The 27,953-nt window shown below is 38.8% G+C and overlaps 1 protein-coding gene across 4 annotated transcripts in view; it reads right to left on the reverse strand.

Annotated features, from left to right (window-relative positions):
• Nucleotides 1-27,953, reverse strand: part of LOC130428548 (cell adhesion molecule DSCAML1) — a 115,187-nt gene that overhangs the window by 81,142 nt on the left and 6,092 nt on the right. For all 4 annotated transcript variants that reach the window (XM_056756673.1, XM_056756676.1, XM_056756675.1 and 1 more), the window contains exons 2-3: nucleotides 23,178-23,498; nucleotides 16,243-16,389 (exon numbers count right to left, since the gene is read on the reverse strand). In XM_056756673.1, coding sequence (XP_056612651.1) covers nucleotides 16,243-16,389; nucleotides 23,178-23,498 — 468 coding nt within the window. The remainder of the gene's footprint in view (nucleotides 1-16,242; nucleotides 16,390-23,177; nucleotides 23,499-27,953) is intronic.

A 27,953-nucleotide genomic window follows, 5' to 3' on the forward strand; every position in this document is an offset into this window, starting at 1 on the left:
AATGCGAGTTTGCTTTCCTCTCAAATAAACAAGGCAATCTCTTGTCATTCAGAGAGAGAGAGAGAGAGAGAATGTGAGGGGAAGAGACAGAAAGCACAGTGTCCACAGGCATAAAAACAAACTGAGATGGATGCCAACAACAGAGACCAAAAAGGTCACGAGGTGAAAGAAGAAGAGGAATGATTCGTTCGTGAATGACTGACGCTTTGAACAAACCTTTGAAGCGAACAAATCTCGTAGAGCTGAATAATCTGAAAGGTGAAGGGGTGTTGTTGTCTCACACACACTTGTTTGGCTGTCTGTCAAGGAGATGTTATTTTAAGTAATGTTTTTTATGGCCATTTTATAATTTCGTTGACAACAGTGTGAAGGAGAGAAGTGTCAAATATAGCTCCTGTGCACTTTTAAATCTAAAATATGCTGTCTCAAAACCTGCAACTTGGTAAAAGCTAACAAATCAGGAAATGTAATGGAATAATACATTCTTGAGATCTTGAATTAAAAGGAAAAAAGCGACGTACATACCACCCAGGTGTACACGAGACAAGCAGCAAAATGTCTTGAGAATATTGTCTGTAAACAAAGGTTTTGAAGAAGGACCCTATGTGAATGGATTCAGTCACTTACAGATTTAGAGAGACCCTACTTTCTTCTTGGACTGAGCGAGTTGATGTGAACATGTGGACTGCTTTTGTAATACTTATGTTACATACAAAATGTGCATATACAAAGAAAATGTATATAAATATATATAAATACATATAAAATTGTGAGTGTATGTAAACTTGGTCATCCATCTTGCATGTTTTGTCACTTAATGTTAGCAGGACCGTGAACGTTCAAGTGCTCAGCAATTGCATCAAGAACAATCTGTTCCCATGCACGCTCAAAGACTAACTCCACACCAGTTGGTGTACAGAACGTGTGTATGTGTTTTGTGTGTTTGTCGTGCATGGCAGACGGTCATGCTCGGATACCCTAGGCCTTGTATTAAAGGTACGGTGACTGCAGAAGAGATGTGTTTGAGTGCCTGCGTACGCGTTTGAGGAGGTGAAGGGGGGGATTGGGGTGGTCTCTAGAGGATTTGTATCAAGGCTAGGCTGGTATTCAACTGAAATGTATATGAGATTCAAATTACATGCCTGCTTTTTTCTTTTCTCCACCCCCTCCACCCTCCATCGTGTTCCTCTTCTGGAATCTTCAGGCTTCGAAAGCTTCCTTGTCTTGTGTTTTCACTTATACCTGCCTAACCAAGCAGACAGCTGGAGAGACAGCTACATGAATGTAGACATGTTGAGAACAATGTGACGTTGTGTGTTAATGACAGGACTAAGACACCTCTCTCATGTGTGTTGGGGGGTTTTGAATGGTTTGCATTTCAGTGTACAATCACAGGCATTTTCAACACAATCTTACAGGAATTAAAATTTTACGAAGTTGCTATGTCGAGTAAAATTCGTATGATTTTATTCAGATGCTTTGTACGATATGCTTTCATAACCCGTGACGGTTAAGTTTAAGGGGTCTGTTTTGCTTTTTTCTAATAATCCTACGATTCATATTGTATGAATTCATATGAATTAGCCACTATGTAATATACTTACTGATTCCGTGACAACAGGGAGGCATTTTACAAAACTTTTTAAAGAATCCAATCTGACTATTTTACAGCAAAATGTACAAATAAGATTGTACCAATTCTTACAAATAAGGGATCTTGTATAATTGTGAGATGAGACACGAGATGTGGATCCTGTTTACAATTAGAGATGCACCGATATATCGGCCAATAATCGATATCGGACGATACATTTTTTTTAAAAACAGCTGATGATCAGGGCCAATATATAAATCTAAAGCGGACAAGGAAATGTAATGAATTTGTGATCTGTGTATAAAATATAAAAAGAAACATCATACGTTTGATGTTCATTATGAATAGTCATTATATGATTAAAAAGGTTAAGAATCATTATCGGTATTGACATACAGTATATCGCCCATCGTATCGGTGGAGAAATTTTGCATCAGTGCATCTCTATAAAACATCACAGAATCCGAAACCAAGCTCAACATAATAACCACATAAGCCAAAAGCTAAAACGAAAACATCCCTAAAGGTATAAGCGAGCTGTCAAGACACAAAAGTCAATGTTTTTCAGTCTATGAGTCAATATTCCTCTCACAAGATTCAAAAAGAAAACATAAAGGGCAAAATAAAAAAATAACAAAAGAGTGGACACCGGACCAAAGAAATCAGACTTCGGCAAAGAGCAGAGAAAGGCATACTGTCTAATACTTCAGCAGGGACATGGAGAGAGAGAGGGCAGGTGGAAGGGGTGAGAGAAGAGAGATGGATGGGGAAGCTAGTTAGATGAGCACGAGGAGAGAAATAACGATCCTGAATAGGAGAGGGGGGTCAGGTGCAACTGAAACGCTGTGAAGAGCCAGAAACAAAGGATAAATATCGAGTGGAAGGAAGGGAGAGCCTGAGGAGGTGGAACTCGAGAGGGGAGCTACAAACATGTATTTACTCACTCAGAAACACACTCTTAATTCATAAATAACTACACTCAGAGGGAGACGGGTTAAAAGACACTTTTCTGAAACAGACAGGAAGCTGTGCTGAAACCTATTCAACTGAAGAAAATAAAAGAAAGTCGTACACTCTCTGAAAGGTCCTATGTGTAATTTTTTGGAGGATCTGTTGACAGAAATGCACTATAATATACATAACTATGTGTTCAGAAGTGTGTAAGACCTTACATAAGAAAAGATTTTGTGTTTATATTACCTTAGAATTATCTATGTCTATCCACACCCACTGCAGGTCAACTTACTTGGAATTCGTCATGTTGTTTCTACAGTAGCCCGAAATGGACAAACTGCTCTACACAGGACGTTTCGTAAATACGTTATCTCCTTCGGCAAAGAAACGAAAATGTGATGACATCTTAGTGCTTTGTCAGCCACCATAGTGCTTCAAAAGGGAGGGATGAAATGAGCTGTTGGTTGCAATTCGCAACCTCACCACTAGATTTCGCTACATTTCATACACTGGATCTTAAAAGGGTTAGTTATTAAATTAGAATATAGAAGAATTATAGTCAATAGTGACTAAATAGAAAAACTGCCAACATCGGTCAAAATTACTTCATGATTCAAATAAAAAAGAAGGTCTTAAGGACAACATAAGGGTGAGATGATGACAAAACTTTCATTTTTGGGTGAACTATCACTTTAAACAATTGCTAGAGTCAACGTCTATGTCTTAGAAAGCAATGATGCACAAATTGCAAATTACGCAGCTATAAAGCAAGTGCAAAATGCATTACAGATACTGACTCCACTTTTCCCTGAAACATTGATCCCCCGTAAATGCATAAAAGTGTGTGTGTGCAGGCATTCTGGGAGGCCAGTGAGATGATGTCCAGATTAAAGACTTGAGGGAGTCCCAGGACGCTCACTATATAACACAGAGGACATTGATTAGCCATTAATGACGCATTGAGAAGCCATCTCCCCCACCAGTACTCAATCATACCTCCACAAAGAAAGTGAGTGGGAGAGAAAAAAAGAGAGAGTAGGCATCAAATTTTTTTCTTGTATACAATAAAGACAATTCATACAAATTGTATGTAACTAATAACATAATATGTCAATTAAAGAATATGTAGATACAGTATATCTAGTTGCTAAGAAGAGAAAGGTAGATGTTGTGGTGCATTTATACAGAACATGTTATCGTATGCTACATGCAAAATTTTGGTCTGCTACTGTAGAAGTAAAAACAAAAACTGACAAACAGATGTTTCTATTCAATATGTTTTAGAGTCTTGCTTCATATTTTGACACAGCGTCAATTCAGAAGCAACGTGTTTCAACAAACCTGAATTCCATTTTGTTATATTCATACCTCAGTCGCTTTAAAGATCGCTAAAAATGTTTAGTGTAATTTACATCCGACATCAGGAGGTATTAAGGTATTCATACTGTATGTCAATTCTCTTGACCAGTTTATCGATACCTTAAAAAATTGTTGAGAGACAACGTCGCAATACATGGTCATTGACAACAATCGTGATTTAAAAAATATGATAACTACCATTGTGTTAATACGATGATGTGAATAACTCAGCACCTAATTACTGTATCGTTTTGCCTTAAGAGCGTCAATAGATACAAACCAAAATTCACAAAAAAACCCAAATAAACTAAATGAAAAAAGTGACCTTTATTTAAAAATATCTGTAGATAATATAATATCTATATCATAAATTATTTTGGCCACTGTAACAGTGTAGTGAACATCATATCGTGACAGCCATAATGTATCCATACATGTACTCTTGCACCCCTTAATATTTGATTTATTTTATGACAATTTTATTTGGCAGTCCTGGGAGTAAAATGATGCTTACCATAATCACACATCTTATTCTGATGTTAAAAGGACAATTTGTCATTAAGATTTGTTGCAGTTTTCCACAGAATAAAATGTATGTAAGCACACACACAGACTCTTTCATGGAATCATTTTCTGACCCCAGGGAAATCTGTCACTCCATGCCAATGTCAGTTCCTGATCTCACACACACGCACGCACACAAACACAAAGTCATCATCACTGCAGTCAAACAGCATTAATCTCTGTTCAGGGACTCGTGGAATAATTCAAATAACACATCCACCGCATTTCGTGTCACATCTCCACTTCCACACTTGTGTGGCCCACACATTTCCAAGTGTGAACCGGACTGACACCTTTTCAGCAACACACACTAATCCTGGTTAACATCAAGGGCGGTTATTCTGTTGGTCAAATAGGTTGCATAATGTCTGATTATAATCCGCCTGTTTGCAGTTATTCTTCCACTGTTGTGAGAAACCTCTATATTTAGATCCAGCATAAAAATCGTACAAATTCTTGGAAATATTATTCACGAACGTACATATATTTGCTAGGTTGACAAAACGACAGCACATGCACACGAGCGGAGCGTGAATAGCGCAGTCTGGGGTTTGCTGCATAACTAAGCATGTAGAGAGGAAGCCATCTTCTCTGGGTAGAGCCAAATGAATTCACAGAGGCTCTATGCAAATGTTCTCTGGGCTAACGAGCCTGGCTGCATGATTGGAGTGCCATTGAAATTCTCCTCTCGTACAGCACTGCTTCCTGCCTTCCTATCTCTCCATCCACATCTCTCTCTTTCTCTCTCTTCTGCGCCATCTTTCTCTAAACATAAGAACTACCTACCTACTTATCTATCTATCAATACATCTATCCGTATCTATCGATCAGTCCATCCATATCTATCTATCTATCTATCTATCTATCTGTATCTATCTATCTGTATCTATCTATCTGTATCTATCTATCTATCTGTATCTATCTATCTATCTATCTATCTATCTATCTATCTATCTATCTATCTATCTATCTATCTATCTATATCCATCCATCCATCCATCCATCCATCCATCCATCCATCTATCTATCTGTATCTATCTATCTGTATCCATCCATCCATCCATCCATCTATCTATCTGTATCCATCCATCCATCCATCCATTCATCCATCCATCTATCTATCTATCTGTATCCATCCATCCATCCATCCATCCATCCATCTATCTATCTATCTATCTGTATCCATCCATCCATCCATCCATCCATCCATCCATCCATCCATCCATCCATCCATCCATCCATCCATCCATCCATCCATCCATCCATCCATCCATCCATCTATCTATCTATCTATCTATCTATCTATCTATCTATCTATCTATCTATCTATCTATCTGTATCAATCCATCCATCCATCCATCTATCTCTAAAACCATCTATCTGTATCTATTCTTATCTATCCATCTATCAATACATCTATCTGTATCTATCCATCCATTATTCCCTCCATCCTTCCTTCCCTCCATTCATCCATCTATCAGTATCTATCATCTATCCATCCATCTATCCATCTATCCATCTATCCATCTATCCATCCATCCATCCATCCATCCATCCATCCATCCATCCATCCATCCATCCATCCATCCATCCATCCATCCATCCATCTATCTATCTATCTATCTATCTATCTATCTATCTATCATTATCCATGTATCAATACATTCGTCCTCATCTATCCATGTATCAATACATCCACCCTTATCTGTCCATCTATCAATACATCTATCTGTATCTTTCTGTATCTATCCGTACCTTTCCATCCATCCAACTATCATTGCATCTGTCTGTCTGTCTGTCTGTCTGTCTATATGTCCATCCATCTATCAATACATTTATCCATATCTATCCATCATCAATACATCCATCAATACATTCAGCCATCCATCCATCCATCAATACATCTATTTGTATCCATCCATCTTATCAATACATCTATCCATCTATCTATCCGTCTATCCATCACATGAGATTATAAAATGCAGTTCAATCCCAATACCTTAACATCCATCCATCCCTTCAACAGAGATCCTGATCTGAATGTTTAATGTTTAGCTAACTCTCTGTATTTATATATTTATTTCTCTCTCTCTCTCTCTCTCTCTCTCGGCCGTGTCCCTTCTTAAGCAGGCAACGATGCTTTGCACCTGCTCTCCCTGTAAAACATCCAAAAACACCGCCGTGAATAAACAAGCCGATCCTCCAGCCCTCCGCTCAAACCCACCACCACCGCTGCCACCCGTAAACATACATCAATAAATAAACGCCTTCATTTCCCTCATCTTGCCCGGCACACACACACACGCTCACAGCAGGTAGGATGCCTCTACACCTCCTTCCCTTTAGCACCTTGCACTTAAATGGAGATACTGAGACAGGGATAAATAAATAAGGGGCGGGCAGGGTGTCTTTAGCGGGCGGAAACAAAACCATCAGTTTCAACCCTTCCTTCCCCCGGGGGTCATGGCGACACTGAGACTTAAAAGCACACACACACCTCTTTCTCTCTTTCTTTCTCTGTCCATCTCCATCACGGCTCTCACTCTCTGCATAATTCAGCACCTGCCACTCTTTCTTCTACTCTGTCCCTTCCTTCTTTATTTTTGTTGTGCCACTTTCTCTAGGAATATTGTCAATCTTTCTGTAAATCTCGGAAAAAGAGAGAAAGAGAAGATGGGGAGGTTGGTCGGGGGAGCAGCTGGAGTGGAGGCACGCTTCACTAAAGAGAGCACTGATTACTCACGCTCACAAAGCAGCTCTCCATCTTCACCTCTGTGTGTGTGCTGCGGAGATTCTGGGGTCTAAATATGCAGATTGGAAGAAAATGGCTGTGTGTAACAGACCGAGGGCTGGGCGGGATCAGCTGACTCTCTCTGCCATTCATTGATGCGTTTTAGGTTTACAGAGAAACACTTTCTCACTTCCAGATAAACTATGGGATTATTTCTCCCAAAATATTTATGTTTACATCGACCAATTTTTAGATCATTACTGTAAACATCTGTTATTTATTCATTCATTTAATCACAATTCCATTCACTCAGATATGCTGCATTGCAAGTAAATAATTAGTAATCGCTTTTTCATTTGCCAAAAGAATGTAGGGACACCATATAGCTTGCACATTAAGACACAAAAAATAATCTCCCGTGGTATTTCCTGCAATTTTTAAAGGAAAACATATACCGTGCTATCCCTGTCAAAAGCAACAAACGGACAAAAAATATATACATGTGACTGCAGAAATGCACTGCCGGACAGAAACGTCCCGTCACATCATCGTAGTGAAATTCCTCCTCAGCGAGGAGAGTCCCCACTGGACTTCAGTTAGCCTATCTCTTCCCTCATCCATCAAACTCTCCTTCAGCACCTCCAAATAAAAAGCCATACACTCCATCCGCAGCTCAGACAATTGACTTATCCTCAGCCTCACTTTAAAGAACAATTTGTATAAAGCTATTCCATAATTCATGAGTGTGTGTTATGTTGTAACTCGTGATGTGTGAGGGGCATGTTAGGACATGACCGTGTCGTGTCGTGCCCCCGTAGCACATTTACAGTTTGGCCTTTATGTCCTGTCGCAATTTTCTTTTTTACATGCACGCACACACAAATGCGAATGATATGCAGGGATACAGAAGGGCCGAGGGATGTGATACCTAAAATTAGCAGGTTCCTCTGGAAATGATTATTCACTACAATGTGAGCTGGCGGATGAGTAACTACTAACTGTTAAAGCTGCTATCAGTGACTTTTGCCTCTATTTGCCATATCTGCTTGAAAAATAAAATTGCATTCGTATTATTTTTACATGGGTTGAAGTCAAATGACATCAGATTGACATTTCTTTAAAAAATTGCACAGTCAGATGAATTGATAAATCCTTATCTGGGAAAGATAGGACAGATTTTGATGTATCTGCTTAATACTGTGCTTTTTTATTTTAAGTTGATTGCGGTTCAGATTTTACATTTCTGCATACAATGAAAGTGAATGGGGACTGGGGACGTCAAGCTCCAAAAGGACAATACCTAAGTTTATTTTCCTTGCAGAAAGATTATTTGGCTACAGAAGACTTTAGCATATGGGCCATTTTAATTGTGCTTTAATGTCATTTTCAGAGCTTGACAGCTCCAGTCTCCATTCACTTTAACAGTATAACAGGATCAGCATGTGCATTCTTCTATGGAACATAATTGGCTGATTAATAATCAATATAAAATTACTATCTAAAATAGACTTATAAATTCTTTCATCATTTGTACATCCTCGTGTTATTCTAAACCTGTACAACTTTTATTCCTCTGCAGAACACAAAAGAAGATATCTTGGAGAATGTTGGTAACCAAAAAACATTGGCCTCCATTGACTTTCATTGTATAGACAAAACCACCGAGATTTTTCTAAATTTCTTCTTTTGTGCTCCACAACACAAAGAGTTTTGAACAACATTGGGGGTAAATATATGAATTTTTATTTTCGAGTCAACTATCCCTTTAAGACATGTTGTGTATGCCAACATAAATCAATGTATGCACTTATTTAAACCTTAACTTCTGTTAGTGTTTAACTTCTCTACCAGAAACAGTCCACTCTTACTCTCTGTGGCTAACGTAAAACAGATCTACTAACTTTCTGTTCAAAATCCCACTGTCTTATTGAGTTTCCTTTCTCTGAGCTTTCTCCGTAGAAGTGTTTGGTTCAGGGAAGTCTGTCCAGGTTGGAGTTTATGCCCCTCGCAGCAGGAAATCTGTCAGCCGCTCTGAATGTGTTTGTGGCATGCTCATAACTGTGAAAGCACTGGACTGTATGTCTGAGTGTGTGTGTGGCGCCATGGTGGTACGCTAATAAAAAAAAATTCACACTGCGATGCATCCTCACACCTTCCTCATTCCGACCGTCGTTTCATACTCGTTGCCATGGAGATAAGATAAAACTCACACTGTTTTGGGTTTATAGACGAGGAGGAGAATAATCTGAGCAAACTGCCTGATGGAAACTCATGAATACACACACACACACTGGTGTATACATTTAAAACAATCTCTCTAAGATCACCAAGAGGATTTCAAAGAAACATGTACTTTATGTATATTTTAAACCAGCAGATTTTTAAGCAAACCCTTCGCAAAACCCCGCCCCCCTTCATTTCTGTTGATATGTCTGACAAGATTTTGGTCTCAGCATGCGCTCCCAGTGTACACTTTTGTACTCCCTGGGGAAATAGTGAAGAACTCCTAGAAAAATGACACTGACCTCAGATAGAAAGGTCTGCAATATGCAATCGAGGATACATCCTGGATTTGAGATAACTGTAACAATAATAATACCTATATTTGCATCCACACCGGCAGACGAGTTACATTAATTCTAAACTCGCATGATGCAGTAGGCAACTACTCTCACACAAATGGATGCATATAGCTAACCTGAATGTGGTGTATTAAGTATTTATATTGTAGTAATGACAATTTTAGAGAGAGAGTAACTTTGGGTAGAGTTTCGATTGGCCGTGATCCTCCATTGCAAAAACGAAAGTAAACTTTAACATTTTAGTTCAGTACAGAAAAGAATAACAATCCATCAGTGTCTTTACCTTTATTGCGTTAAATACAACAAACACAGTACAGCTGTTGCTTTATTACTTCATTGCTGAAAACGTCTTTCTTCGACACTGCAAATGCTGCGCTCTGAACATGCGCTGGTCACAAGCATGTCATGCCAGCTTGCTCATGCATGTAATATATGCAAGTAATATTAATATATCAATGAGTATTATATCGTGCCTAAAAACATCACCTTCCAGAAGCTTCTGTCTGCAATTCGCGTAATGATTCAAACAATACCTTAGACTAAGTTGTTGTTTATCATTATAGTGTGAACGTTCATTAAAGCTTTGTAAATATCTCTCTGTGGATTAATACAATAATTTAAAAGTTCTTTTTTCACATTAAGCACCAAAGTTGTACAACGGCAGGTTGTCGCACTGGTTTGTTTGTCGGACAAAATGGCGGTCAGTAACAGGGCACATAATATTGTCGTTATGATTGGTCAGATCGCCTGTCAATCAAACTGGTTGCGAAGGGTCAATGATCTCACAGCTTGTGGATGTATCCATGCGCAACACTCCTGGATTAATCAGGTAGTCAAACATTGACATGTTAAACACACAAGAGCGCTTTAGTGTGGCCACATTCCTGCCTTGACCAGCTCAAACTCAGTTACTGTCATCTGTATATTGTTTAATAGTGTATGCAACGTAGCGTATATGTACGAAATAGTGAGGTCGAGGACAGGAGGATGAAGCAAAAAGGAATTAAGAGGACAAATAAATGACATTTAAAAATATGTTGAGTCTGACTGCTTAATACGAGGAAAGAGGAAAAATTGTTGACAAAAAATTACTCTATTTTACAAATAAAAGCATTTTATTATTTTATAACATCAGCAAACAGTCAAAATGTGTTTTTTTACTTGTATGGTTTACCTTGAAGTGTCAAAGATGAAGATGAACCACACACACACACATTCACTTTTTAAGATTTACTGCAAACAGGATGCAGTTTTTCCTCGCCCTTCATATAAATAGTCTGATCAGCATAATGATTCCACATCGCACATGCTGACGTGCTTATTTCTTTATTTCTTTTCCATTTTAGATCAATAATTTAGATTTTTTTGCATTTCATTAAAGTCAGGCGGGGCAAGGCCTGGCAGTTATGAGACCCATCCTGGTATCATCAATGGGGGAGGGGGGATTAAAAAATGGATTTGGAGGAAAATAAGTGAACATCAAACTGGAAAAGCATTGATGTGGATGCAGACTGCCTAAATTCAGCCACACATGTGCGTGCATAAACTACAGAATAACACTTCTGGACTTTTTACACTACATGGTCCAAGTGACCCAATGCCTATTTTTAATCCCATGTGAAATTAGGAAAAAAAGCATGTGGATTTGAATCTTCTCAGATCTGTTTTAGGTCTCATCTCTTATTTAACATACTGTATGCGGATATAAATCAGATATGTATCGGAAACATACATTTGCATCTTCCATGTAAGCAGACAAATATTTTGGTTACTGTGAGTCATTACTTCAACGTCATTGTAAAGCGTTGGTGGTCAATGATGTAAACTTCGTTACACTATCGATTACATTACAGTAGACACAAACCGAGATCACATGACTATTTGCATAACTGTTTTTTTCCAATAGTATTTTTTTCAATGGTGCAACGTTTAGCTGCGCAATAAAAACAAAACCTTGTATAATCACTTCGTCTCTGTCCTCTGCATTTTTTGAACCATTTTCACTGTTTTTGGGTCCCTATGTCCCTTGGGTTGTTTCACAAAGGCCTGGTACTAGTCTGGCTCGACTGTAGGGGGGGCAATAACATATTCGGGTTGGGTTCACACCGAACGCGAATTGAGCGATTTGCGCTTGTAAATTACATAAAAAAGTCAATGCAAAGACGCATAAAGACGCCAACTTGCTACAGGCGTTATGAATAATGGTGGATTCACACGGTACGCAGCAGTCACGTTTGTCCATTTATTTTCAAAGGAAAACATGTGGTAAGCGGCAAAACACGGCCTGCTTAGTGTGCGGAGTGGAGGTTGTGCGCAAGCGGTCCTCGTGCATCCAAAATCCTGCCACTTCCACGGGCATGGCTCTTTGCAGCAGGCGGAGCTGAAGATGAAAATATTTGATCTTTTTGTGAACGGCAGCGGCAGCCACATCGGCTGAAAGGCGGCTGCCGGGCGGCAATTCATAGCTCACCACGTACCATTTGAATGGCCCAAGAAGCGAATCAGTTGAAAATATTTGTCAGGTCGCATCACTCACACAAGAGTAACGAACTTTTCCAGCGAGTACTAAAGAGTATGGAACGCAATTGTTCACGTTTGGTGAGAATCCAGCATAAGGGGCTCTTATTTAAAACAATGATGGACTAATGATAGGCTGTGTAATTTAACCAGTAAATCCTGCTTTAACTCTTCACAGCTCTTCCTGATCCTCTTACACATCTCTCCATCTTATACATGAGTCACAAAGCAGAAATCAGCTTACACACACAGTCCGGCCCTCCCACATACACAGCCAACATCACATATAAAATACTATGGTATTACCATATGATGTCATCACTGTACCATGATACCCCCCTAAGTGGATCAAACCTATTACGGTAACGTTGTTTGTGTCTTGCTCTACAAGTTGAGAGTCAAGATAAAGCCAGCAGGCCAAAATGTTAGTTTTAGTCATGAGGAAGTGGATAATTAGAATTTGTTGTGTGTCTTTGAAACTCGATTGATGCGCTGGCTAATCTTTAAGCAAAGAGTGTCAGAGTCGGTTTACGAGAGATGGAAGTGTGACCTTCTGTTAATCCATTAAAGCGACCCGTTAATCAATTAAGCAAGAAGCGACAACGCCACACAACGGACGACGCCACTGGCAAACACACAAGATTATCCCTGTGGATATTTTCCCACAATCCCCTCGGTTGACCACTTACACATAGGCATCAGTGACAAGAGAAAGGGGAGCCCATAATAGATCAATACGTGCTGGAAACCTCCGGCCCCCTTATACTGATAAACATTGACACGGAGGCCAAAGCAGATCAATGCGCGGTCCTGCGTGAAGGGCAGGGAGACGCGCGCCTCCATTGAGAAAGATGAACTTACCGAGCGGAGAGAGAATCAACTCACTGATTCCATCTGACTTGGCCGCTGTAAGCAGCACCTATTGATTTTCCAATCAACTGAAGGGCCAGGGTTCACACAGACGCTGCGGAAGCACACACAGTGCTACTTGGGGTAGGAAGTCCGTTGCACGGGGAAACCGATACCTTGTTTGAACGCTGGCACACAACAGACTCTTGGCAGAATCACTTCGCTGTCTATAGAGTCAATTTGATAAAGTGGGAAATCACTTGTCCACATTAGACTGGATTTATTACACTCCTAAGACACTGCAAAGTAATTTTCTAAGTCTGTGTATTAGAGGTCGGGGTTTTATCTCAAATATTAATTATGACAACATTAACATACCCTCATGTCATTTCAAACCTTTATATGACCTGTGGAACACAAAAAGAAGATATTTTGAGAAATGGCTCAGTGGATTTATGTTCATACAATGGAAGTCAATGGAGGGGTCAATGTTGTTTGGTTACCAACATTCTTCAAAGCATTCAAGTCACACTGGTTTGGAATGATGTAAGAGTAAATAGTTAATATTGATATTTTTATTTATGGGTACGTTATGCCTTTAACACAATATAAAGGTATCTGATAAACAGCATTTTGTTAGGTAACAGAAATTGTATTAAAGACATAACTAGGGATATTTAAGGTCCTATTCTGGTTTATGGAGTATCCAACAACAATTTTACGTACAGAGAAGGTGTAAAAACACTATTATTTCGTAAATAATAAACCTTACTTCTTGACTGACTGTCAAATGGTTCATTGCGCAATTCATCAGTCTAATCCCCTAATTTCAACTAGCCTAGTCTGATGTCATCAAAAATCCTGTTGGTGAATGAGGCTCACGAGGCTCACAGTGTTTGAGGGAGAAGAGTGAATTTTTCCCGGGCAGTCCCATTAAAACATAGGCGGGGACTATATGTAGTGACGTAAATTCGAATCAGACAAGGGACGACTCGTTTGCGTGATTCAGAGTTGATTTACTTTTTTCCAAGCAAATAACTTTGTTATCCATTCACCTTCGGATTTACAACTTAAATTAGAATGTAATTTTCATGATCACATCTTATGTACTCTTTAAGAGAAACATCTTCAATTAAGTTTGTGTTCTTGATCCGGTGGACAGTTTCTTGCTCCTGCATTACTGTGAGTTTGTTTTAAGAATAAATCTATGAGAATTTAGTGTGGTAATTCTTAAATACAAATTTATGAAAAAATCTAACAAGACAAAAATAATTTGTGTGCATTTGCACTGCACAAGTAAACACACATTACAGAAATTGTTTCACAGTTACAGTGTATCACAAAATGTTTATCTATGTCAATTAGATAATAGCTGTCTAGCAACAGTGCTGGGGGAAACAAATGAAAATTTGCAATGTGCAAGACAAACATCAACATGAACCTAATAATTATGTATAGAGATTTCTTAAATAAAAAAATTGTATAACAGCACACCAAAGACATACAGATATGTGTAATGAGTATTATTCATGTTAACAGTCTTTATCCAACTCCATTTTGTTGAATTGTCCCTTTTTTCACCGTGTCTATTCAATCCAGACAAAATGGAAGACATTGAGAGAGGCTAAAATAAATGAAGACTGATTAAGCAAATTTCCCATGTAAGACCGTGAGAGAAACTTGAGCCAGACTGAAATTACGGGGAGGATTTTCATCTTTATTTTAATTAGACCTTGAAATAAAACCCCTCATACTCAATGAAATAAGGGAAAATATACAAAAGCGCACCCTCAAATGCAAATCCTAGTCGTGCAGTCTAAAAACTATTTTTCACACATACGGATTTTAATGCAGCCCAAAAGAGTCCTGTTTCAGGGGTCAGCAACCTTTTTTTTTGACTAAACACCATTTATAAGCATCACATTATATTCATAATGTCTATTTATAACTGCACTATTCAACCCTGCATTCAATAAATAAAACAGAGTATATCTTTTCAATTCATATTTATGCACTTCGCAGAAGCTTTTGTCACAGTGACTTACGGTACAATACATTCAAGTTATGTCATAAATGTTATTTTATCAGTATGTGTTTTTCCTGGAATTGAACCCACAACCTTGGTATTGCAAGTGCCATGTTCTATGTGCAATCTACTGCACAATGCTGAGAAAAATGCAGACGCTATTTTTTCATCAGGCAATTATCTGAGACTTTCTAACAGTGGGTACAAATAAAATGGATGCTCTTTACTTTGCATTTTTGTTGAGTTTTGTCACATTTTGAATGGTTTGGTTTTCCTGTACAGTTTTAACTAAATACGTGTAAAGAAGACTTACCTCAAGACAATGTAATTGATATTAAATGTTCCAACAGACAGGAAATAAAAAACACATGTGAGATTCCTGTCATATCTCAAACTGTTTCTCCTAGATATTTATACTGAGAAGAAAAACTGAAATGTCACATATACATGTTTCTGGTAGATTTAAAATGTAGCAATGAATGTAGACAAGGAATGCAAAGTAAGTAAAAGGATCCGCCAAATGCATGAACTGTAAATATAATTTCAACAACATCACCAAATAAGCACAGATTTGCAAAAACAAGCCAATATTAATTAAATAAATCCTATAAAGTTACACATCTCAAATCAAATATATCCAAAACTAGAATATCTGAGCATTATTATCATATATCTTAATATAATTTTATACATTTGTATTTTTCCTAGGCAATTTTAGGAAGGACATATGAGACACATGAGAACCGTATATATATATATATATATATATATATATATATATATATTATACAAGCCAAAAGTTGCCAACCCCATGAATTATAATATGTATTATATCCACTTCACCAAACTTTAAAATCCAGAAAGACCTTTCAATCCTTTTCATGACAGAGCAAATAAACCTCAATCACAAAACAGCAGATACAACAAGCCTTCCTGTGCAGACATATGATATATACAATATATATAGATATATCAAATATATCAAATATATACGTTGGCCAATACAGATCCAACATAGAAACAACAGATTATAAATGAGAAGTTAGATTCACTTCAAGTGTCTTACCTGGGACAATGGAGACAGTGTCCTTCTCCCAGGACACCACACTGACGTACTCTTGTACAGCAGAGGGGATGAGGCACTTGAAGACGGCCACGTTGCCCCGCATGGACCTCTGGTCCGCCACGCGAACCGTGTAGGGCTCCCTAAACACTGTCCATAATGAAGCAGTAGAGAAACAGATATTAGGAGATTTCAGCTCACAACATAGTTTGCGTTTCCATGCACATTATGGTGCCATTGTCTCCATCAAGCTTCTTAAAGGAGTGGTTCAAAATGAAAATTTTCCTGTGTGACTTTCTTTCTTCGGCACAAGAACAAAAAAATCATTTTGAAGGTGAACTATTCCTTTAAGTCAGAGCTCAACAAGTTCACTTTCTGCTATTCAGACAATATTCACATTATAATCTGGTTTTCATGCGTACGATAACAGCATAATGATTTTTAGATGAGCCGTGTTGTGTTTCAAAGAGTTCTGTCGAATAATTACCGTTATAAATTGCAACCAGAATCAAAGTTTGTGCTACATAATATATGTCTACTGGGCATATTCATTTTGAATTTATAAACACATAAAAATGAATATAAAAATGAATAAACATTTATAGATATTTTAAATAATTTGTAAATAGAAGTAAATATTTCCTAAATATGTAAAGCCTACATGTATGTATATGTGTTTATAAACACAAAATGAATATGTACAGTACATAGACATATATCATGTAAACACAACATTTCATTCTGGATGCGATTAATCGCGATTAATCTTTTGATAGCTCTAGTTTTAAAACGTCAATTCTGTTACACATCTTGCCTATTTATGAAAGTCGACTTTAAGATTAATAAATCAAATAAACAAGATCCAAATTGCACACCCTTATATCTATGCGTCTCTACCAATTAAAACGTGTATAACCCTGTTTGGAAATTCAAGCTGGTTAAAACATTTGCTCACCAGGGATAAATGAATAAATCAAACAATAAAACGAATATTTTTGTAAAAGGCTGCTGGGGTTTAGAGAGGGTCAAGCTACGAGAGTTCAGAAAGTGGCCTTTTAATAAATCAACCGGACGATGCTCACAGACGGCTTCGAGCGGACGGCCCCGTACAGCCCCTGGAGCTGTCAAAAACATTTGTCCCCGCTAAAGGGAACCTCTCTGCACCTGACAACCGGAACCTTAAGCAAACCCAATCGAGGAGAGCACAAAAGGAACGGGCTTCGAAAATGTTATTTACGGGTGAGGAGATCCTCCTACGGTAAGGGCCGACGGGGAGCGCGAGCAGATTAAAGCAGGCGCCGAATTTCATTTTAATTTCAGCGAATCAATTTGTTCAGTGTCTTTCATCAACATCTATTTACTTACGGATTTTAATTTCTGCCTGGTTTCTTTGGAGAAGTAACGCGAGACGCAGAGCGAGGCCATTTCATTCACGAACATGATGGGGCAAATTTGATCACGCAGTTGGGGAATGTTTCGGGAGAACTCCGCGGGTGTTGCAATTGGATTGGCGGCCAATTCGACTACGCAGCTTTTTCATCCCATCAGAAAAGAGACCAATCATAAGAACTTGCCGCTCTCTGAGGCCGACCCCCACTCCCCCCCAACCCCGGCTTTCTTTCACTCGCTACCTCTATTTCTATATATAATTAACGCCTGGCTTGCGGGCGAATTTCCTCGGTCATTAATAATGGTTTCTGCCAGGTGCCAGTGTCACCCACCGTGAGGCGAATCAGTCTGATATTTAAGCCGCTGACTCCTGAGATTGTCTGCGTTCCGTTCGCCTTTATTCTTTCTTCATAACTAATTCATCGCTTTGTAAAAATAAAATGCAAATGCATAACTGAGTTTAACCGAGTTAAAATTGGCTGTTTATATTCGGCCGGCGTTAACTAACCGCCTTCTTATTGATGCAGATGAGGTTTGAATCGATAAAACGAATCAATACGACTCCCTATTATACACAGGGCTCCATAGTCTACAAATAATCATTTATTCAGTCATTGATTGACTGCGAGTCCCGGGCCTTATTGAATTTCTAAAGATAAACTAACTCGAATGTGCCCCTATTAGTTTTATTTTCGGCTCATACACAATTGGAAAGGCGCCGCGCAACACCTGGTAGCGGAACGCTGTTTTACAGAGGTCGGGAAGGCGTAAACAAGCCAAAACACCTCGGTGGCTTCAATAATGCATGCATGAAATTCACAAACGAATCTGCAGACGACAATAGCAGATAGCATTTTTTACGAGCAAACGACTCTCTGTCTTCATGTGCGGCATCATTAGAATGTTACTGATGCCTGACTGTACTCTTCCGTTGCTTAGGAACCGACTGAAACCCGCCGCTCTTTCTCCCATTCCGCACGGGGAGAAGTGAGTCCCGTATCACTATTGTTTAAATAATTAACTTGAGAGAAACCAAATGCCGCATTTACTTATTCATGACGCAAGATGTAGAAAAAAGGATAAAAAGAAGCGGGGTGAATATGAAGGAAATGGCGAGCGGCGCTCATTACTGGAATGGTGAAGAAATCGACGTGACCCGTCGGGAAGCGCGAAGAAGGGGAAACAAAGGAAAGAAGGTCCAAGTGCGTGTCGCGACACACCTGTCACACTCGACGCACGAGGGCTGTGGGCTGTGTTTAACCCTCAGACTGACCTCACATAAACTCAATCCACGCTGTGGGACAGTCTTCACTGTCAGTAGGGATGCCACTGCTTATTTTTTATTGTGCAAGTGATGTAGGCGACACAGATCATATTATGGCATTACATTTTTTGTACAAGTGCTGTGAAAGTCATGAAAGTGAAGATTTATTTGAGAAAGATTTATTTTTAAGAAAATAATACATGTTTTAAAGATATTGTACTGCTGCCAATGGCCTGGCTCTACAATTTGTATATAAAAATGTATCTGACAATTGACGATTAAATTGCTAAATAAAGAAATGATGTCCAAAAATTGCATATTTACTATTATTCAGTGTAATCATGTCACGCCTTTTTAAACTAAAAAATTCGTCACCATCTTGCTCATTTTGCTCTTAACGTTTGCCCTGTGACGTTTTGTAAAATAAACCATGGTTCCATTATCTGAATGTTGCTTTCTATAGACGGTTTCATTGGACGCACATGCCTGGCCCGAAGTTAACTTCCGTCCAAATTCTGTTGTTATTTACTCAGCATCAAGTTATTACAATCTGTATACATTTCTTTGATATGTTGAACACAAAAGAAGATATTTATAACACCAAACAGTTCTGGGGCACCATTGCCTACCATAGTACTTTAGTTTTCTACTAAAGTAGTCAATGGTGCCCCAGAACTGTTTGTTTGCAAACATTTTTGCAAATACCTTTATTTTGTGTTCAGTGGAACAACATTTATACAGATTTGAAACAACTTGAGTAAATGACAACAGAATTTTCATTTTTGGGTGAACTGTCCCTTTAAGTCTACCGGTACACATTGCAGTTGAAAGTTGTAAACATGACTTTATTTTCAAGTGGATAGGCTACACAAAAAATCTTGCGTACCTTGAAAAATTCATTGAGCCACTCTTTTGCAGATTTTGACAAAGCTTATGACCAGACAGTCATTGAAAATGTCCCTGAAAGTTTTGTGGGTGGTTAAGAGCAGTGTTTCTCAAACTTTATCGCTGTAAGGCCCCCTTTGTGTAAAGTGCATCGCTTCGAGGCCCTAAATAAAAACATATCTCATACTTAAAAATGTAATTGAACCAAAAACATGTTATACAATGCTGCAACATCAATACTCTGGGTGCATGGGCTTATTTTTATGGTGTTTGATTGCAGAAAAGCTTTGATACATTTCTATATTTCATAAAATGCCACAACATCTGTGGCCCCCCTGGATCCAGCTCAGGGCCTCCAGTTTGAGGATCATTTTGACTACATTTTTGTTTATTAATAAAATGAAAAGATCACTGTATTTTATTTTAACCCACTAATAATATTACGAGAATATGATAGATCAGAAAAGAATATAAGATTCATGAAAAAGTATTGAAAGAGTCACAGTGTAGAGACAGAATACTATAGAATACAAAGAGCCTCCACGTAATCTCTCTAAAAATGTCTCCATCTAATCTACTGTTCATGCTTGTTTGTTAGGCCACAGCACTATAGGGATACAAACAATTCCCATGAATATAGTTGACACACTGCAACATTGTAAATGAACAGTGAGTGCGAAGAACACACACACTCATGTGAATGAGATTTTCATAAATGTAGAGCTATCCGCACAGGTGCCGTGCTATTATTGGCACCAGATCAGCATGCAGGAGAGTGGGTGAGAAAAGATGAGGGGGGGGAGAGAGATGAATGGGGGGTGTCATACAGTGAGCTGTCAGCTGTCATCATTCTCCAGCGCCACCTGAGACACTCAACGCCACACCCTACCCCTCCCCATCCGGTAACCATGCTAACCCCTAAGTGCCGGGAGGCGATTGGCTGGCGATGCATCCCCGGCGCTGGGTTCCTCAGGGCTGCTTGTGGGTTGCTGGGTCCACCAGCAGTTTTGCTGCATTCAGCACTTAATTGATTAATTAGTGTAATTATTTGAGGCGAAAGTCACCCCCGTCTTTGTCACCGGTTGGTTGGTAACTCATTCCATCCTCTGAGATTTTAAAGTTAATGTGGCTAAGGTGGAAAAAAGAAGCAGAGTGAACTCGCCCGGTTGCGCCGGATCCAACAGTATTTATTAAGGCGTGAGGTCTAAGGCGTTCTAGGAAACTCGGAGTAGGTGAACATGTGTATATGTGTGTGTAAGATGGGAACTCTAGCATAGAGGACAGATGGAGACTGGGAAACAGGAGGGACACTGGCACAGTTCAACCTGGCATAAGTGTGTGTGCGCAGGGAGGTATATGGATATCCCTCGCTGTTGCCGGGCGGCCGGTCCCACACACGAGCGGTGACCTTGGCACCGAGTGGGAGGGTCAGTCAGCCAACTGTCTGTGGCGGCGTATGCCCGTCTGTGCGTTGCTTTTTAAAGTAGCCAGGTCAACAGGGAGGCCACTGGGACATCCATTTGGCACTTACATTCGTATTTAGGTTAGCAATATGGCAACCACTACTTCTGCTGTTACTGCAGATGTTAAGCCGAGCACTCTTGTTCCACCTGAAACGTTACGTGCCGCCCATGTGCCACCGTGCTTACGTTGACTCTGCTCTTTTCACAGAGCAATATGGTTTGGTATGAGATGCTGACGCAAAGCAAAGAGCTAAAAGGAGCTTTGCTGTTTTTTAACTGTTCAAGCATGGAGTTAGTGATGCCAAGGTCATGTGTTTGTTTCCCATGAAATGGACTTATGATAAAATGCAAAGGTTGAATGCACCGAATGTTGTCAAATGCATAAATGCAAAATAATATAACGCTTCTGTCCTCCTGAAACCTTGTATCTTCCTATTTTATGATTCTTTTCATTTTTATTACACACCCTTTACTGTATGTTTGTCACAGGGATTTGCAAATATCTAACAATAAAAGTTTTAAAGGGGTCATGTGACACGGCTAAAACAAATATTATCGTTTGTTTTACATGTAATGTAATGTATATACACAATTTCAAGTAAAAAAACACTGTATTTTCCACATACCTTGCATGTTTATATCTCCTCTTTACTCCGCCTCACTGAAACGCGTGGATTTTTACAAAGCTCACCGCTCTGAAAAGCGAGGTGTGCTATTATTGGCTAGTTAACCAGTGCGTAGTGATTGGTCGAATACTTCAAGCGTGTGACGGAAATGTAATACCAGATTTGAACAAAAGGTTCAAAAGCAATTGTACTGACAGCGACGCTCACCTTACTTTCGTATACATTTGGGTGGTCTTAGTCAAATCATACCTTGAACTGACGTAGATTTGTTGGGGTGTGGTTACACGAGGCGTTTCAAGCAGGTCTGGGTGATCATATGCTTTTAGATAGAATGCAATTTTACGTGTCTAATACACACATGGGCAACTTCATAACACACCAAAGACACAGAAAAACACATATTCGCGCCATATAATCCCTTTAAAAAGTGCTTGTTAAGTTTGATAACACACTATGCAATTATTTCATAATTACAATGTCTTTTTCAGTTTCCTGAAAATTTGGAGATACAAGATTTCAGAAGAGATGCACCGATACTAAATTTCTCCACCGATCCTTATGTAACTAATATATTCATGATTTTCATGAATATTAATATTGAACATCAAACTGGTAAACAATATTAGAAGTGACAAAATCATACATGGTTTGAATACATGGTTTTTGCAGTTTCGACTGCCTTGCATAATGCCACTCTTATGTCATAATAACAACACTCTAAAAATGTTGGGTTGTTTAAAGTCGTTGATGGGTAAAATTTGGATAAACCCAACCTTTGGTTTTAAATAAATAGAAAATATCCATATTTGACTCAACGATGGGTTGGAACAACCCAGCATTTTGGGTTAAAACAACACAGGATAGTCCCTAAAAAATATATTAAATAATTATTTTATATTAATAATATAAAATAATTATTTCCAACTCACAATAGGGTCAACACAGGAACCCAACAGCTGGGGTAAATTAATTAAGTTTGCACGCAATATCTTAGGTCACATTCCTTATCAAGTCAATGTATATTGCTGGAGATTTTTTGTAGATTAGACAAAAATGCTTCGTAGGATTTTTTTGCAGCAATAAATTTATTTGCAAATCAACAGTTAGGTTTGTTCATTTCGACCCAGCCATTGGTTGAAAATAACCAGTGATTTTCCTCGAGTGTAGGATAATTTAAACCCAACAGTTGTGTTTGTACATAATTTACCAAACCAAGGGTTCCAAACCGAGTTCACCCACTGCACCACAGACAGATAGACGGACAGGTAGATGCATGGATGCAGGGTTAGATGCGTGGATGGAGGGTCTAACCTGCTTTGACATGGATGCTGGGGCTGCGGATCTTCCCGGCCTGGTTCTCAGCAGTGCAGAAGTAGTCATTGTCATGAATGAAGCTGTTGAAGGCGGAGGGGGAGAAGGGGTAGAGCTGCAGCGTGCCGTTAGCGTGAACGTGACGGATGTGTGGCACGTCGTAGATGTCGTCGCCGGTGGCCAGGTACCAACGGAGGACGGCATGGGGGGCGCCACCCGCAGGACAGGGCAGGGACACCCCCACTGAGCTGGAGAAGGTCACTCTCTGCAGGGAAGCATTCACAAAGTACAGCCGCGTCGAGACCACATCCTCGCTGTGCACTGGAAGAGAGACGACATGGTCAGTCACATAGTCTCGGTTTGTTACTCAAATCAACATCTGCACGGGTAAAAGGGGAAGCCTCTGTCATTAAGGCAAGTTAACTGCTTCGATTTTTATTCTGACAAAAAACATGCAAGTAATTTCACAAAAGTCTCTTTTAGAAGTTCAGGTGAGATGTCTACCATTCATCAAATAGGTACGATAATCTGATCATGCGATATACAATATGTGATATCATTCATTTAAGTTATTGAAGTTAATAATAATTTACGCTTAGTTCATTAGTTTAGTTTTAAATGAATGTAAACCATATTAAACTACATGATATAATCAACATACATGTTTCACATTATTTCTCACTATTGGTCATCTTCTACACTTCAGACACAGTCCGTCTTGTATCTGCATCGACTTAAAACTTTGAATACTCATAACTTTTTTTTTTAATAATTCAATAACTGCAAACCATACGGTAGGCATATTGACATATACACATTCACAATATTTCTATCATTTCAATATATTGTGCAGCCTATTCTCAAATTGAAAACATAAAATTCTTAAAAATTGTTGACAGCTTGGATCATTTTGTTTTGTAGGACTGTCACTGTTTACTAGGTCTATTTGTATTGTAATTTGTATTAATGAGGAAAAGAAACATCTCAGACAAAGTTAATATTAATATGAAACATAACTGAGAAATGATGAAAATGAGCAATAAGACCGGGTTGGTGTATGTCAAGTAAAGCGCATGGCCTGCCTCTTCTCTGATTGGATTACCAAAATGACATTCTCATCGGGTCAGCATAGCACAGGTTAAATTTTGAAATCAATCATAGCATCACAAAGATGATGTAACCAGAAATCGTCCTTTATCTGATTAGTAATTTGCCAAAATGCTTTGTCATTGTCCTTACAGTGCGCACCCTACATGGAAAGCTAAGATAAGTCAACCTAATAGCTACTAAGTGGGAAATAAAATTACACTTTCAAATCCTAAAACATGCTTTAAAAAACCAAGAAGACTGAAGTTTCCAATCAAAAGGAATCCATTTAATAAAAAAATGACACAGAAGGAACCAAGATGCAGGCCTCAGCACAGCTTTCAAAATAATGCTGACATAACTTGGTCCGGAAGAAAAGTGGATCTTAATTATCCATACATCTCCAGTATTTACGCTCTTGGCAGAATATTCCTCACCGAAGAGACTTGCTGATCCAACTTTACCCTAAACAACAAAGGTAACAGCGCAGTTGTAGTGGAGGCACTAAATGAAATCACTAATCTAATATGTGTGCGGCGCGAGCGTACTAAACATTGCCATCTGATAGGAGAATAAATAGGTCATAGATCCCCCGCTACATATCTACAAACCTCTCTGACAGCTATTGTGGATGATACAAACATTTGCTCCTGGTGTATTTCCAAACACGAGACGTGCGAAAAGAGGGAGGGAACCGAAAAAAGGAGCTTTACGTAAATTAACATGCATGCTAATTTAGCAGCGTAGCTAATGATGTCCTTCAAAGGCAGCGCTTTAGCGATTTAGCATTCTGTCGTCTCTATTATCTGCAGGCTCTGTTACGGATTACACGGTTATGGTGGGATAACTCTGTATCTTTTTGTATTCAGAGAATTGCTTAGCTCAGCTCTGGCTCCAAGCCAAGGGAGACACAAGCCCAAAGCTAGAGAATTTTCTTTAGGCAATTACATTTAATTAATGCCCCCCACCAGGTTTATGTCAACAATGCTTGGATTAAGCTCCATTTTTGTGATTCGCATTGTGTTTGAAAGAATAATGGTGACATGCTATCATGGCATTAAAGTCAGCGGGGTACTATGGATACGTTAACTATAAGACCTTCCACTGATAAGGGACATTTGTATTTTTTTCACAATGCTTTTTTCACAAAGGTATTAGATATATTATTATGTAATTTAGAATGATCAATAACTATTCGTTTTAGGAATTCACACTATTATGTCTGCACACAGGAACATCTCAACAAATAAATAAGAAATGATCATGTATAAATAATAATAATAAGTTATTATTATTATTATTATTATTGTTGTTGTTAATAATAATAAATAAATAAATAAATAATTCATTATAACCTGACAATTCATTAATAATTACAAAATTATGTTATTCATACTTTTTTTAACTAATGGTACATTTATGTACTGTTCTCAAAACCTTATTTGATGAACTAATACAATAGAGATTTCTTTAAAACAAAAAACCTTACATGCAAACATAAATAGAATGAAAAACATGAACAAAAATGATAATGTGAATTGAAAGGCTGAGATTAGAGTTAAAGCCTTTACTGGGTAAGAGGGGGTTGGAACTCTCTCTCCATCAGTCTCTCGCTCTCTGTTTCTCTCTCTCTTTTTATATTCCCATAGAACATGAAGGGATATGTTATGTGATTGGAATTTGTACGCCAGACGCAGAGAGTTAAATCCATATAATCTCCTTTCACATTTAACACACACAGAACCTTCCCGGTCTGATAATCGCAGCACGGTGGAGGGCCTCTGTTACCTTCCCTCTTGCTCTGCCCTGTGGGGTGGGCAGATTATAGTAGGTGGGAGCAAGCCAGAGGGGTTGAGTCCAGACAGAACCAGGTTCAGAGTAAGCAGGGGGTAAATTATGTGGTATGTGTTTCCTTGGTAGTTTAAAAGAACTAAGGTCACAGGTTCCAGAGGAAGGAAGAAAAATAAAAAAAGGCTCTTATTGAAACGTCACGCTTTGGGTGAAAGGACACATGCTGGATTATATTAGTACATGGTCTGAGCTGTGAGGTGGTGGGGGGTCTGATCCCAAAGCAGAGGTGTATTGAAAAAGCTGGGGTTTACAGCTTGACCTTATAAACTGTAATGACCCTAAAGACACAAACCTCTGGGATTCAGCTTTAGAGTTAAACAGCAGAGATCCCTGCCACGCTCAAAATAGGAGCAGTCCCTGGTTATTTGAGATGAGTGCAGAGTGCAGCCTATCCTGGTATCTGATCTGTGTCGAATACAATTCCTAGAGACCATTTCAGCACCACGGACAGTTACCAAAATGTCCCCGAAACACATTTCAGCACTGGACAGCTCCAATCCTTTCTCAAATGTGATTTAAAGGAAAAGTTTATCCAAAAAAGATATATTCACCCTTACAACTTTCTTCTGCGGAACACAAACGAAGAGTATTTTGAAGAGTGTAGGTAACCACCAACCTCCATTGACTTTCATCGTATGGACACAAAACCACTAAAGACATTTCTCCAAATATCTTATTTTGTGTTCCATTGAAAAAAAAGAGTCTCATACAAGTTTTAAACTACATGAGGGCAAATAAAGAACGACAGCATCTATTTACTTGTAACAGTTCCATTCAAAGGTTTAAAAATGTCTCTCTTATTACTGGACATTCATGAATATAAACAAACTCTGCCCTATTCCTGACGCCAAAAAAAATGGAAACCCTACATAACAAAGCAACGTTTCAATATTTATAAACAAACGTGCAGACTTATGGAAAATATGGTGATAGTCGTATTGGAATGGGATGAAAATCAGGTCAGCTGGTCAATCCAACGGCCCACCCACCCCCATCCTTTGCCTCTGCAGATTATAGCCTAAAGCATAAACCCCCATAAGAAAGATTGCAATATGTATAATCTCACAATGGGGTTCTGGGTAAGGGGTTGTGGATACAGGAGGCAGGAGGCAGGGCCGGGGGACATCGCCCCCACTGTCTGGATGTGTCGGGGGAATGTGTTAAAGGAGGGGGGAAATGAGAGCTGTATATACAGAAATACAGTTGCATCAGTTGATGCACTTATGATGCTACAGGTAAAATCAACGGATGAGGTTTACATACAGCACCCAAAAATCGTATAATTAGGACTTTTATAAAATTGTGATATTAATTATTTTTTATAATAAAATACCCTATAATAAAATAGGGTTAATTCCTTAAGACTTCATTAGCACTTTTTCAATTTACGTTCGTTTAACACAGGTTATGTGAACGAACGCCTGATAAATAAATAAATATCTGTTTGTTTTTGCACATGCCATTTAGAAAAGGACACAAATCACTAAACTGAACCATAGAACAGAACATTAAAGCATGTAACGGTCAGGCGCTACTGTATGTCCTAAATTTGGACCTCATGTGTTTATGGCCCTCTGGGGGGAATGATCTGTTTTTAGGCCTTTATATGAGCAGTTTAAGTCATTTAGGGAGGTCTTAAGGAGAGGAGATAAAGAGAGGACATTGGGATAACCCAATTTCTTGTCCCTTTGTGAGATGGCTTCGATGTCCCCAATCGCCCCAGCTAAAAAGGTAAAAAATGTTAGGTCCACTGTCTGTCTTGGTTTCGTCTGCTGGTGCCGAATTTCCAGTTTTCTTTTCATTCAATGTCACAAACTTGTCCATTGCTAACTTTTATTC

This window comes from Triplophysa dalaica, chromosome 9 (genome assembly GCF_015846415.1).
Source record: "Triplophysa dalaica isolate WHDGS20190420 chromosome 9, ASM1584641v1, whole genome shotgun sequence".
Lineage (NCBI taxonomy): Eukaryota > Metazoa > Chordata > Actinopteri > Cypriniformes > Nemacheilidae > Triplophysa > Triplophysa dalaica.